General features: G+C 36.0%; 1 protein-coding gene across 1 annotated transcript; it reads right to left on the bottom strand.

Annotated features, from left to right (window-relative positions):
- Positions 1–9,934: 9,934 nt before the first annotated feature.
- Positions 9,935–12,195, bottom strand: LOC118742416 (regulator of nonsense transcripts 3B). Its single transcript, XM_036474479.1, has 4 exons — positions 12,131–12,195; positions 11,782–12,009; positions 10,386–11,711; positions 9,935–10,335 (listed from the first exon to the last, which is right to left on the bottom strand). The coding sequence occupies exons 2-4, from the start codon at positions 11,890–11,892 to the stop codon at positions 9,982–9,984; spliced, it is 1,791 nt and encodes a 596-aa protein (XP_036330372.1). The 5' UTR covers positions 11,893–12,009; positions 12,131–12,195; the 3' UTR covers positions 9,935–9,981.
- Between the last annotated feature and the right edge of the window lie 382 nt (positions 12,196–12,577).

Genomic DNA, 12,577 nt, shown 5'->3' with positions numbered 1-12,577 from the left:
ATTCTTACCTATGCCAGTTTTTGAGCGGACATGGCTGTTTCCAATCCTACCTTTACAAGTAAATATAAGCACGATAGCGATCCGTCTTGCGGTTGTTGTGCAAATTAGAACTGCAAATATATCGAGTATAGCATCTCCATTTCCTCATAACTTATTTTAGCGGGAAACACCATCAGCGACTGAATTATAACTTCAAGAAAAAGTGTTTGTTATGCCAATTTGTAGCCAAGTTCGAAGGAAGTCGCTAAAAAATTCCATTGATTTGTGATAATTTGTTTGAGACGTTATTGTGCATTTTCTAACATAATTTGTATCATCTCATGGCTTTTTGTAACGAAACAAAGTCGCACCCCATAGGCCATGCACAGACTGTGGCGGATACAGGATTTTATTTGGGGAGGGGAGATTGGGATCATCTTGTCAAATAACGTTAAATCACAGGCACTTAACTTTATTCACAGCGGTGTGACCAATCAAAGTTCGAGCAATGTGACCTACAAGCATCCAACCTACTCGAACCCTCATTTATTTTTCATGTAAATAGAGGTTCCAGTAATTTTTATGACATGTGAACAGGGCTGCCAACTTGGCTCAAACCGCGCCATTTTTGGCCCTATTTTACATCAAATGGCACTTAATTTTTCAATTTGGCACAAAGTGCTATTTTTGTGAAATCCTTTGCGTGAACTTCATTTTCTCAACTAAATTTTTTTAATTTCTAAAGATTATTCAATTGGTTTATCTTATTTTGGCATTGCACTTTTGTTTTAGGAATGTGGTTCTTATTTTATTGCTAAATGGGAAGGATTAAAAAGGATGGCACCTTTTTTGGCACTTTTAGTTTTCTATTTGGCACATTTTGGCAGTTTTTTATCCTCAATATGGCACTTCTAGCTAAAGATAGTTAGTAGACCTGCATGTAAAGTAAGGTGTTTTGAGATATAATTTTACTTTTAGGCAGTTTCATCTTGTGAATTTGTCGCAAGGTCCATTTACAGCGTCCCAAAAAAGTTATACCATTTTGTAAAAAAACACAAGATAAAAAGTAATACGTTTGGTTTCTTACAATGTTTGTCAAATGAAGGATGTAATTAAGTAACTTAACAACTCATTCAGAATTTGGTTATAATAATTTAAATATAAAACTCAATTTTGCGCTTTGCGAATCCTTCAATTATCCTTTCAGTGTCAATTTCAATATCTAAGCCAAATTAAGTCAGTAACGTTTTAATCAATTTCGGGTATTTTTGTTTTGTTTATTTAATGTTAGGTAGGCGGCGCTGTGCTATTGTGGCAAGCAGTACGCGCTTCCATTCCGCAGAGCCTGGATTAACGCATATATACGGATTACGTACGTATGTATCTCTGCGTACGATGAGGCATGATGGGAAATAACTAGTTATCGCCTTGCACTCTTTTTTGGCGGGCAGACATGCATGCATTTTTAGTTTTAAACATTTTTGGGAATGAAAGCTTTTAACTCTTTCTGAATGGCTGAAGCAGAAAACTTTCTGATTCAACTCTGCGTTGAACAGGTTTTCAAACGAGTTAAATGATGGACCTGGTTCAATTTCCCAACAACAATTTCACGCAATTTAACTTGTTTATGAACATTTTTTGTTCATTTAACTGGTTCAAGCCCATTTAACCCGTCAATTTGAGCATAGTATTAGAAATGCTCGTTCGATCAGATTTCAACCAAATATTAAAACCAATGTATTCAATTACGAATAGGAAGAGGTCATAAAAACAAAGCCATCTGATTTTTTCTCGCGTTAACCTTGAAAATACCTGGAAGTACGAGTATTATCGCTACTTTTTTTTCAAATATGAGTAGTGGAATCGATTCTTCTTTAGAGTATTCTAAATGGGTACTAGTATCGATAGTTTTCTAAAAAGTTCTATCACTATCATCATCCAGAGAATTTTTGTACTTAACAGAGCCACAATAATTTTTGGTATAGCGGAGCCACTTCACAGCAGACCAAACAAATGTTTCACCGTCTTCATTAACTTTTTAACCGACTTCAAAGAAAGGAGGAGGTTATCAATTCGTCGAGATGTTTTTTTTTATGTATAACTTTGGACCACGCTAACCGATTTCGATAATAATTTTTGCATCGGAAAGGTAATATCTCAGAGGTGGTCCCATACTAATCTGGTTTAGATCCGATCATTGGATTATGAAAAAATAACGGTGCTCCTAAATTTTTATATGAAAACTAGCTATACACTGCCACGCTTTGCTGTGGCATATTCCTGTTAAATAGATGATAAATTATTCAACGAAACAAAGCATACGTTTCATATGAGTTTATTTTTGTAATTAGTACTTGTGTGCACACAATATTTGTCGTTTTGCCATTCTCTGCATAGATATCAAAGATAACTGGTTTGCCGACACGGGAACATGCAACATCTGAGAAGCAATCCGCATCTAAATCGAAACCACACTTTTCTAAAGGTGACCTTGAGCATTATTGATTGCGATTCCGAATGCCAATCGAATTGGGAATTTAAATCTTTTAAATGGAAATTGTGTATCGGTCGGAATCATGGGAATTCTTCACCTTTGAAAGGCCACGTTAAAATCTCTGCTTACACTACGTTCTTCATCAATGTCGTTACTGCTAGTCGCATGCAGTTGCAGAGTTTTGGCTGATTAATATTCCGCAACATGATAACTGACATACCTATTTTAAATTTCAGTATGTGTCGACATCCGTTGGATAATTAACTACTTCGTCCTTTTCCACAACGGTGTTTACCGCTGTACATATATGTTATTTCCTCACTTTGAATGCTGCATTGAATAACATTAGTGGTGTCCACCAAAGTGAGCATGTGGCCTGGCAGTCTGGTAAAAGAGCAGATCAGCTCAAGCAACGACTGTTGTCAATACCACTATTATTTAGGTGATAGACATCCTTATTCTTCGCAGCAAGAATAGCTCGTTCACTGAGCCTATAATTAATTTTCCTAATTAAGAAACATTCTTTCGATCAGCTTTCCTTTCGATGTTTCGAAGTTACAAAATTATCAGGCAATAAAATTCGTCTTAATCTCTCATTGACTGGCACCTTTCCGTTCCCAATATCCAGTATTTGTCGCGAGAATACCTCGGCTGCATTGTATGTATGTTCGCCTTGCCACAATCTTGACTATTTCAGGTAAGCATTTATCTCGCCCGCTAGTTCTAATCGAGAAATTACAGGCAATGTTTACGTTAAATCTCCTGAGAGCAACATCAATGCATTCCCGAATGGTTAAACGTTTCCATGCAAATCTCGCGACAATCGATCAAAAACCTCAAGCAATTTTTTGTGTGCCATGGTACACTCATCCCAAATAATTAGTTTTAATTTTTGAAATACTTTTTCATACCGGATGTCCTGGAAATATTGCAAGTGGGATTGCTAAATTAGCAATTCTTTCACGTAATAAAATGTCGCGGAAATTCCAGGCGAAGCCCTAGCTAAGCTTATGTAATTTTTTGAACGAGCCGTCCCCAGGATCAATCTGATAAGGACTGTTTTCCTAGTTCCTCCTGGCGCATCCAAGAATAAGGTCCCCAGATATCATTTTCTCATTCTTATTTGACGCTGGAACCGCCTAAGCCATTTGGCCGAGCTCGACAAAGAACGTCAGTCGTTTCTCTCTGTGCCAACTAACGCCAATTGGAAATGCCACGAGAAGCCAAATCCTTCTCCACTTGGCCTTTCCATTTCAGTGGGGGCCTTCCTCTTCCTCTGGTACCACCAGCGGATTGCAAGTTGAATACTTTCAGACTTGGAATGCCGGTTCCCATTCGAATGGTAAAAATAGAATATGGAATTTGACGATGTAAGGAAATGTGTTTATTTATAAAAAAAGATTTAAACAGTTGTGGAATGTGACATTTTCATAAAACTTTTGTATTTAAACAGCTTTTTAAATCCATGTATGTACTGAAATTTTTATTTATGAAAGTATTATTTCTCGTTTACAATTTTGTATAAAACTATTTGCAGTCATTAACCAACAAATAAGTTGTCAAAAACTTAACTTAAGCAATGCTGCTATACGAAATAAAATTATTAGTGGCAAATCAAAAATTTCAAAAGTTATTGGGAAAAGTAAAGTGTGAAAAAAGTTAAAGTAAAGTAAAATAACTATGTGTCTTTATTTAATATGTTTCTTATAAATAAACTGGTATGTTTCATTAAAATCTATATTATAGACATCACTACAATAGTTAAGAAGTTGTGTCTTTTTAATTACAGAAACTAAAGAATTTAGGCTCAGAGAAAGTTTTTGCTTGCAATCTTACCCTTATGTACAAAAACTACTTTCATCTGAATTATATGCATACATTATTTTTGTATGAAAGCAAAGCTGATTACTTAACGAACACCATATAAATCCAAATTTCCAAAAAAAAAAGGTATGCACTTTTGTTGGGCATTAAGTAGCTAAGGAATTTTTTCTCGTACAAACTATGTACGCCAATTTTTTATATGGAATACATACATCTGTACCGTTCAATCAAAGAGACTTTAAAAAGTTTGGCTTTGAATTAAAAAATAACCAGTGTCTCTTGGAAATTTTATATTTTTATTCAGTTTCAATTAAAAGGGCATCTTGAACTATACTATGGCTAGTTAAACGTTAAAATATTGTTTGGGATCCCATGAAATGTTACTATAAAGGAAAAGGCCTTATACCGGCTTAGGCCACTTTTATTGAACGGCGCAGATATGCAAATAAAAAAATTCGTTTCGATATTTATAAGAAAAAATATCATCAAAAAGTCGTTAGTTTTTTTTTTTTTTAAAAAGTTAAAAAAAATTATTTTCGTTGATCATGAAAAAATATATATAATTGTAGTTTTCAAGAAATATCACGAGAAATATTTTTCTTTATTTCTGATGCTAGAAAATAACTTTGCGGTTACTGTAAATTTTCTTGAAGAAATAAGTATATCGTCGCTACCATGTCAAACTATCGAATGTGCAAAACTGCTTTTTGATTTACGATACCTTGCGCATGCGTTTAGAATGATACGGAAGTTGGCAAATCGTCAAATTTCTAGTCTTCTTAGAAGCAGAGGATAATGGCTTTAACAAAGTGTCGAATCCCACACTTTTGTCTAATGACAATATTTTTTACAATTTCTTTGCTCTCCTGAAAAGTGCCGATTTTCACATTCGATAGTTTAGCATGAAATTTTTTATAGAAGAAAATTTATTTTGCACTTATTGCGCGTAATTTTATATGAATAAAAAAAAATTCGGAATATGTACATATCGATGGCTGAGTGGAAGATCGACCTATCTCGGCTGCCAGTTCGAAAACACTTTATCTCAAAAAATTTTTCCACAACGCCCTATTTCAGAATTTGGTTGAAGAATGCCCTATCTCAGAATTTTATTGAAGAACGCCCTATTTCAGAATTCGATTCAAAAACGCCTTATCTCAGCTGCCGATTCAAAAAATTCCGAGATAAGGCGTTCTTCAACCAAGTTCTGATATAGGGCGTTTTTCAATAAAATTCTGAAATAGAGTGGTCTTCAATAAAATTCTGAAGGATGGCGTTTTTGAAAAGTTTTATGGGATAGGGCGTTTTCGAACTGGTTGCCGAGATAGGTCGATCTTCCACCCAGCCATCGATATGTACATACATATGTACATACAAGAGAAACGATTTTTCATTAATATATTTTTTTTTTTATAACACTGTGCGACAGCTCAAATCGGTATTGAGTAAAACCAAATGCAAGTGATAGTTTTTGAATTACATTAAGTTTTTTTAAATCTACTATATATTTGTGGAAGTATGTATGTATGAATGTGCCAGGTTGCCGCCTAAACGGACGGATAGAATCAAACAAAATTTTGACAGAGTATTGCCATGAAAAAGGCAGAACAGACTTCGAGGTTTTTGTTACCGATGATGTCGATGTCATCGGCACACGCCAGAAATTACACGTGCTTGTAAAAGTTGTTCCTAGGTGGTTCAGTTCTGCAGCTCTTATTATGTTAACACTTGCATCATGCGATCGTAAATAGCCTTCTGCTTTAGCTTTAATTTGGGAATGTTTGTTTTCGCATATAATAGAAGTTCCCAATAGTAATAATAATCATAATTATAATAATAGTCGCGTTCCAGATGCTTCACGATTTGCAGGTTTTTACAGGAAGTCGTTCCAGGTGACCACCTCCCATAAGGTTTATTAATGGAGAAAACAGCTGTTCGTGCAAATCGTGAATTTCGTGAATATCGTGAAGCATCTGGAACGCAACTAATAATATCTATTGTTATTCAAAATTTCTTTACTCGCAATATACTTAGTAGGCTATGGCGACCCCAAACGAAATTGTTTGTGATTAAAATGCAACTGTTAACAATGTTAATGTAAGAGAATGGTGATATCAATTTTAAGTTTTCATTATTTCATTTCATGGGATATTTTTATGTTTCCGTTACGCTTTTTATAATTTTTTCATTTGTATCTATCAGTAGTTCTTTATTAATTTTTTTCTGCGCGTATTTTATATACCGACTCTCTCTGGCAAACCTCTTCAAACATGTTTTCGATTGTAAGTCTTCTTAAAACTCTTTAGTTGGATACCCAATTGCATATTCCATTTATTTAATCAATTTAACTGAGTTCAAATTTTCAAATAGGTGGCAACCCTCCTTAAATATATTTCCAACAGTCATGTTTTTTAAACCTCTTTAGTTTGATACATTTATTGTAATAAGCCATTTATTTTATCAATTATATTGAGTTAAATTTTCCAACAGGTGGCCATCCTCCTCAAACTTATTTTCGGCTGTTAGCCTTCTTAAAAATCTAAAGTTCAATACCCACATTGCAATATTTTGTTTATTTTATCAATTTAACTGAGCTAAAATTTTCAAATATGTGGCAGCCCTCCTCAAAAGTACAAAACCGCGTGCCGTCATATTCTGCATAACCGCGTAACTGACATTTGCTGCCAAAAATTGGATTTGCTCACACAAAATATCTCTTGGCTCAATCCTTATCCATTCGTCCTGAAATATACTAGCCAGAAATGCGATTGCTTTATAAAAAGGAGAACCATTTTGAAATATGAGTGTTTCTAGAAAATAACACTATGCGACAGTCAAAATCGGGATGGGATGAAACCAACGGGAAATGTTATGTCGGTCAAAAACAAGTTATACGTGTCCCGGCGTTTCGCTGGGTCACGTCTAGGAATCGAGATATATATATAACTATCATATAGGGGAAATTGTCACCTTTGGTGGTCTTTTTTTGACATAACTCGAGAACCACTAGTCCGATTTTGCTCAATCAAATTTAAAAAAATTAAAAATTACAATTCCTTTAATCTGTTCAAATAACGTTTTTCTATATAATCAACAGTTGTCAAAAAAAGACCACCAAAGGTGACAATTTCCCCTATATGATAGTTATACATATATCTCGATTCCTAGACGTGTCCCGGCGTTTCGCTGGGACACGTATAACTTCTTTTTTACCGATATAACTTTCCCCGGTAGTTTGAACCCTTCCCGATCACTGACCCCTACCATTTGTCTCACAGTGTAATTAATGGAACTTCACATACGCGGTTTTGCATTTTGTTCGCAGTTTTGTACTTTAAAAGATGATATGTACAAGTATATAGTTGACTACCTCTCTTTTGTTGTTTTAATGTTCATTATTTTTTTATAAAAGTATAGCTCGTTATATCGCTACCTAAAGGTGAAAAGGTGCCAAGCCCATTTTTTTCCATAATGTACACCCCTATTCTGCAACTCTTTCGTATTCGGATTTTGATACGAATCGTAGAAATAGTGTGCTGCAATCCGAATCGTATTTTCGAACTTTCGAAATTCGTAACAATGGCATGCCTAAAAACGAACAAGTAAGCTTTTTTGCGTAATTTTGTACGAAAACAATTCTGTGTCGGAGGCGAAATAAAAGATGTAAATCGATGTGTGTTTGCAAGAAATATTGGTGGTGTTCATTTAAACAGATAAATTTTCCTTTGGCATATACGTATATTTTTATCCACTGCTTTATATAAACGACCGAAACAAAATCTTTGTTGCCCCTTATTGAGAAACTTGGGTCCGATTTAGTTATTTGTACAATGATTTTCGGTAGTTGTGTCCAAACGCATAAACGCATCAAAGGATTCACATTTTATTTAAGATAAATGTTTCAAATTTCCTACCACTAGCTTATTAATAAACTCGGTTTGCACTATGTACTTTTTTGCAAATTTCGACGTGGGTTCTGCGAAAAAATACTGTGCACGGCGTAGCCAGAGTGATATGCACAAGAAATGTTGTATACCTTTGACATGCGGAAGCCCCTCTTCCCCGCAACACAGAAAGGAGAATTCTACTTAGTAAGGGTTATATTTCCTAAGCGCGGCCGAAGGCAGAAGCAAGCGCAACAGGTGGTGGACCTAACAAAGTGCATGTTTTCAATGGCTTGGAAGAAGCTCTTATTGCATTAACTGGATTGAGAACCAGAGCTTCAGGCATAGGAGGAGTTCTGGCTTGTGGTTCAACAATTCAACTAGAAGCTGACATAGATGCGCCCATGGTTACTATGCCCGACAGCTCCGCATAACTTTATGAATCCATTGCCATAGCGCCCGCTTACTCTGCTGCTATAATTGGAAATACATCAGAATCCATAATTTTCCTCAAAATATATAAAATTAACCAATTTTACAATAAACAAGCACATGATGAGGGCTTTTTTAATTCCTTTCCACTTTGTTTTCCTTCATTCAGCTAGCTTCGAAAAACAACTGATAGCTGGCAATGCTGCACATGTTTCCGCAAGGGTTGCAGCATGTGGATTTTTCGTTTTTCGCAGCGTAGCTACGAATTACGAAAATTCGGGTTCTAGAATAAGGGCGGTAGTTTTTGATGCAGAATGACAGATAATGGAAACTACATCGATTTTTCGGCTCTCCTGAACAATTTCATAAAGTGGACTGAAAGGTATACCGCGGCAAAAAAAAAAAGTCATATATCTAACGTATTGTAGTTGAAACATAATAAATCATAGATTTCCAAAAAAATTACCCTGAATCGGCGCTGAAGTCAAAATATAAAGTATATTTGACATAAAATGCGTATTTATGCTAAAAAAAAAAACATTTAAAAGCAATATTAACAAAAATATAGCGATGGAAATTTACGTTTCACATTTTAAAAACAACAGAATTACTCCAAATCATATTAAAACAAGTTTCATGAAAAGAGCCATTCACAATACGAGTGTTTTGCGATTTTCCAGGAAAAGAAAAAATCGATTTCCATTTTCTGTCACATAACGACACTCTCTTTAATTGTTTATATTTCGGGACCATGCGATTCGATTGTTTTAATTTTTCGGCTAAATGTAGAGCTAATTATGTGCTATAGAAGGGTCTAAAAAAGTAAAAGAAAACAAATGTTTTTCCTTGTTTGTATCTGATTGAAACGTACGACTGTCACGTATGTGACGTATGAAACACCCATATCTTAAAATTTTCACCGATTTTTATTTTTATTTTTTTTTTGTTGGCGGTGATATGCATTTTATTCGAACATTTTATATATGGACGAAATTATAACTCACCATGCCATTAAACTCAAAAATATTAGCAGTTTTACCATAGGGTTGCATTTTTAGACAAAGTGGATTACAAAACTTGCAAAATAAAATGCTTTAATGTATTCTGAACCGAACCCAAACGAACCTTATCATACAGAGGCCATTGTTTTATACCCTATGTTATTCCGAGGTTACTGTCGAGTCACTAGTTAAAACCCCACCAGTAAAATCTGTTCACTAGTTTCGGAGATTAGCGAGTTCAAGCAGACAAAGAGCCATATTCTCATACATTCTCTGCATCGCTTTCGGTCATTCTTCTAAAGAAATTTTCAATGTACATCTCGAATTTTCTAGTTTTATTATATTTTATTGATTTTTCAGAAATGTATTACTCAGAAGATTTGCGTGGCTCTTTTTCCTCTGTATTACTAATATTACGTTGCGAACCTTCGCCTCCATCGGGATTCTGTTGTTCCACTGCATCTATTTTCTGTTCTGACTCTATGGGATCTACAAAATTCTTTTGTTTATCTTTATTATTTCGTCTCTCCGCTCGGCGCTCTGAGTAACGCGAAACTTTTTTGCCCCGTGTTTCTTCCTTTTTAACACTCTCGCAATCTGAAGTAGGGTTACTGCGAGTCTCGCTTTTACCGCTGCCCTGTGCTCGAGAACCACTCGGATCGCGTTCTTCTGAAATACGCAATCGTGCTTTTGGTTGATAGATAGCAATCGAAGGTCGATCCTAGGGAATACAACATTATATTTTACAATAATTTTTTAGAAACGTAATACCTTATTCCTTATGCGACGCTGTTCCTCTGCTGTGCGTTGTTTTTGAGCACGCAAATCATCTTCCAAATTCAAATCACTTTTCTTCTGCTCCTCCACTGATGTTTTTGCATCAGCAACCATTTCATCGGTAGTCTGCGCCACGGCTTCATCTGAAGACTTATTTTGTAGTCCTTCTTTTTCTTGTTGTTTATGCTTGGGCACAAACTCCTTGGCCGTAGCCACGCTTCTTATAAAATTCATTACAGACTCACTGACGATGGCTTCTCCGCCGGCCGCTGCAGCTGCCGCTGCCTTAATAGCCTCTGGAGATTTACCTTCGGCTTTCACTTCTTCGTCATCGGCTTTGGTATCCTTTGTTTTTTCCTTTTCTTTTTCCTTGCGGTTACGGTTTCTATCGCGTTCACGACGTTCACTATATCGTTTTCCACCTTCCTTTCGAGAAGCTTGCTTGCCATCGTCGGACTTGTTTGCCTGCTGTGTCTGTTCTTTTAGTTTATTTTCGCTGCCAGTGCTCGGTTCAACTTCGTTTTCCGTTTTTGTCTTTCCATCAGTAGCTTTTTCACGCTGCTCTCCTTCCTGCCGCCTTCGCACAAATTCTTCACGTCTCCTTTGATTGCGTTCAGCGCGCCGCTGAGACCGCGAACTCTTGCCTTCTTCTGGCTGCTGTTGTTGGTTACTTTTATCACCCACAATATTTTCCTTACCACTTGCTGACTTGTTGCCACCTTTAGCGCCTCCTTCAGTATTAGATATTATTTTCGTCACTTGCTGTTGGGATTGTGCCTGTTTTCGTTTCTCTTTATCTTCTTCACGTTGTCGACGTTTTTCTTCTTGGCGGCGTTTGGCCTCTTCTCTACGCTTTTCCTTTTTATTAGCCAGATACTGTAGCAACGGTGTGGAAGTTATTTTTTCTTCTTTCTTCCGGTCTAAACTAAATTCCAGTTTGCACTCTCCACCTTTAGCAGCCTCCCGATCTTCCTCCAACTTGGCAAGAAACTGCTGATAGTGTGGTTCTTGTTCAATAGTGTTCACTTTATTGTCAACGCGACGCGATTTATTTTTAACTAGTCCCTGAAACGGAGCAAATTCGACAATAGCGGGATACTCAGCGCCTTTGGTGTCGACAAAAACATAGCCATCGAAACGATCCCTAAAGAGAAATACGTCATCGTAGTTTTTCATAGTTATATAGGCTCGGCAAGTGGCGTCATATCCTAGAGACCAATCAGCTGCAGCGAAATAATAAAAGTCGTGTGGTGGCAAAGGATCTGTCTGTTTAAGAAAATCTTCTTCAGTCATAGTTGGTGGCAAATGTCGAATAACAACCTGCGATATGTACATACATACATATGTAAGCGCTATAGAAAAAGATGTAACCAAAAAATAAAATACTTACTTTTGTTTGAGGCTTCTGTTTTTCTTTCTTGTGGGAGCGTTTGTTGGACCGCTCCTTATCCGATTTCACAGATTTAACATCCGATTTTCCGTCATTCTCTAATCTCGTCATTTTAGTGGTAATTTGCGATTTATAAAAAGTATACCGCCGCAAGACTTGTTTATCAATCTAAAATTTGTATGTCAAAGTCAGCTGATTGTCAACCGGGCTAAAGGGTGCTCCGATTGCCTGAAGTTCAAGAAAAACGTACATTTTTATAAAAAATCATCAATCATCTCTATCGATTCCAATATTTTTTTTTTTAATTCGAGATTTGGAGCCCAACTGCATTTATGCCCCAGGCACTCACTTTCCCAAATTCTATCTTGCTTATCGGCTTAATTTTCCAAATGTGCCTGCGCTGCTACTTCGCACTAATCACTTCATTTTCCAACTGCGCCTTCTTTTTTGCCTCAACATATCCTAAAAAGACATAAAATTTACATTAAACAATAGAAATCGAAAAAATTAGGAAACAAAATACTCACTTCGTTTTTTGTTGTCACATTTCTGATAAATGTGAATTCACCACGATGCAATAGAGAAAGAAGAAAGACCAGGGATGTAAGCATTTAAGTAAACCTATTATTCAGTGGCAATGCGCAGAGCGTCCCGAGTGGCAAAATGAATTTGCATCAAATATAACATTAAACGGTGGTTCTAATCCATTTTTTCATATTATTAATCAGAGTATATACATTATATGGTATTTCTTTCAAAAATTAATGCACTATACGCATATTTTTTTTTAAATATT

This window comes from Rhagoletis pomonella, unplaced genomic scaffold (assembly GCF_013731165.1).
Source record: "Rhagoletis pomonella isolate Grant_MI unplaced genomic scaffold, Rhpom_1.0 Rhpom_scaffold_00007, whole genome shotgun sequence".
NCBI lineage: Eukaryota > Metazoa > Arthropoda > Insecta > Diptera > Tephritidae > Rhagoletis > Rhagoletis pomonella.
This window is presented reverse-complemented; position numbering and strand designations above follow the sequence as displayed.

What these genes read in the sequence shown, in the direction of transcription:
- LOC118742416 (XM_036474479.1), bottom strand. Translation starts at nt 11,892, where the DNA reads ATGACGAGATTAGAGAATGACGGAAAATCGGATGTTAAATCTGTGAAA. An exon ending in AACAGAAGCCTCAAACAAAA is followed by an intron (nt 11,712 to 11,781) that starts GTAAGTATTTTA and finishes TACATATCGCAG; the next exon opens with GTTGTTATTCGACATTTGCC. An exon ending in AGCGTCGCATAAGGAATAAG is followed by an intron (nt 10,336 to 10,385) that starts GTATTACGTTTC and finishes TGTATTCCCTAG; the next exon opens with GATCGACCTTCGATTGCTAT.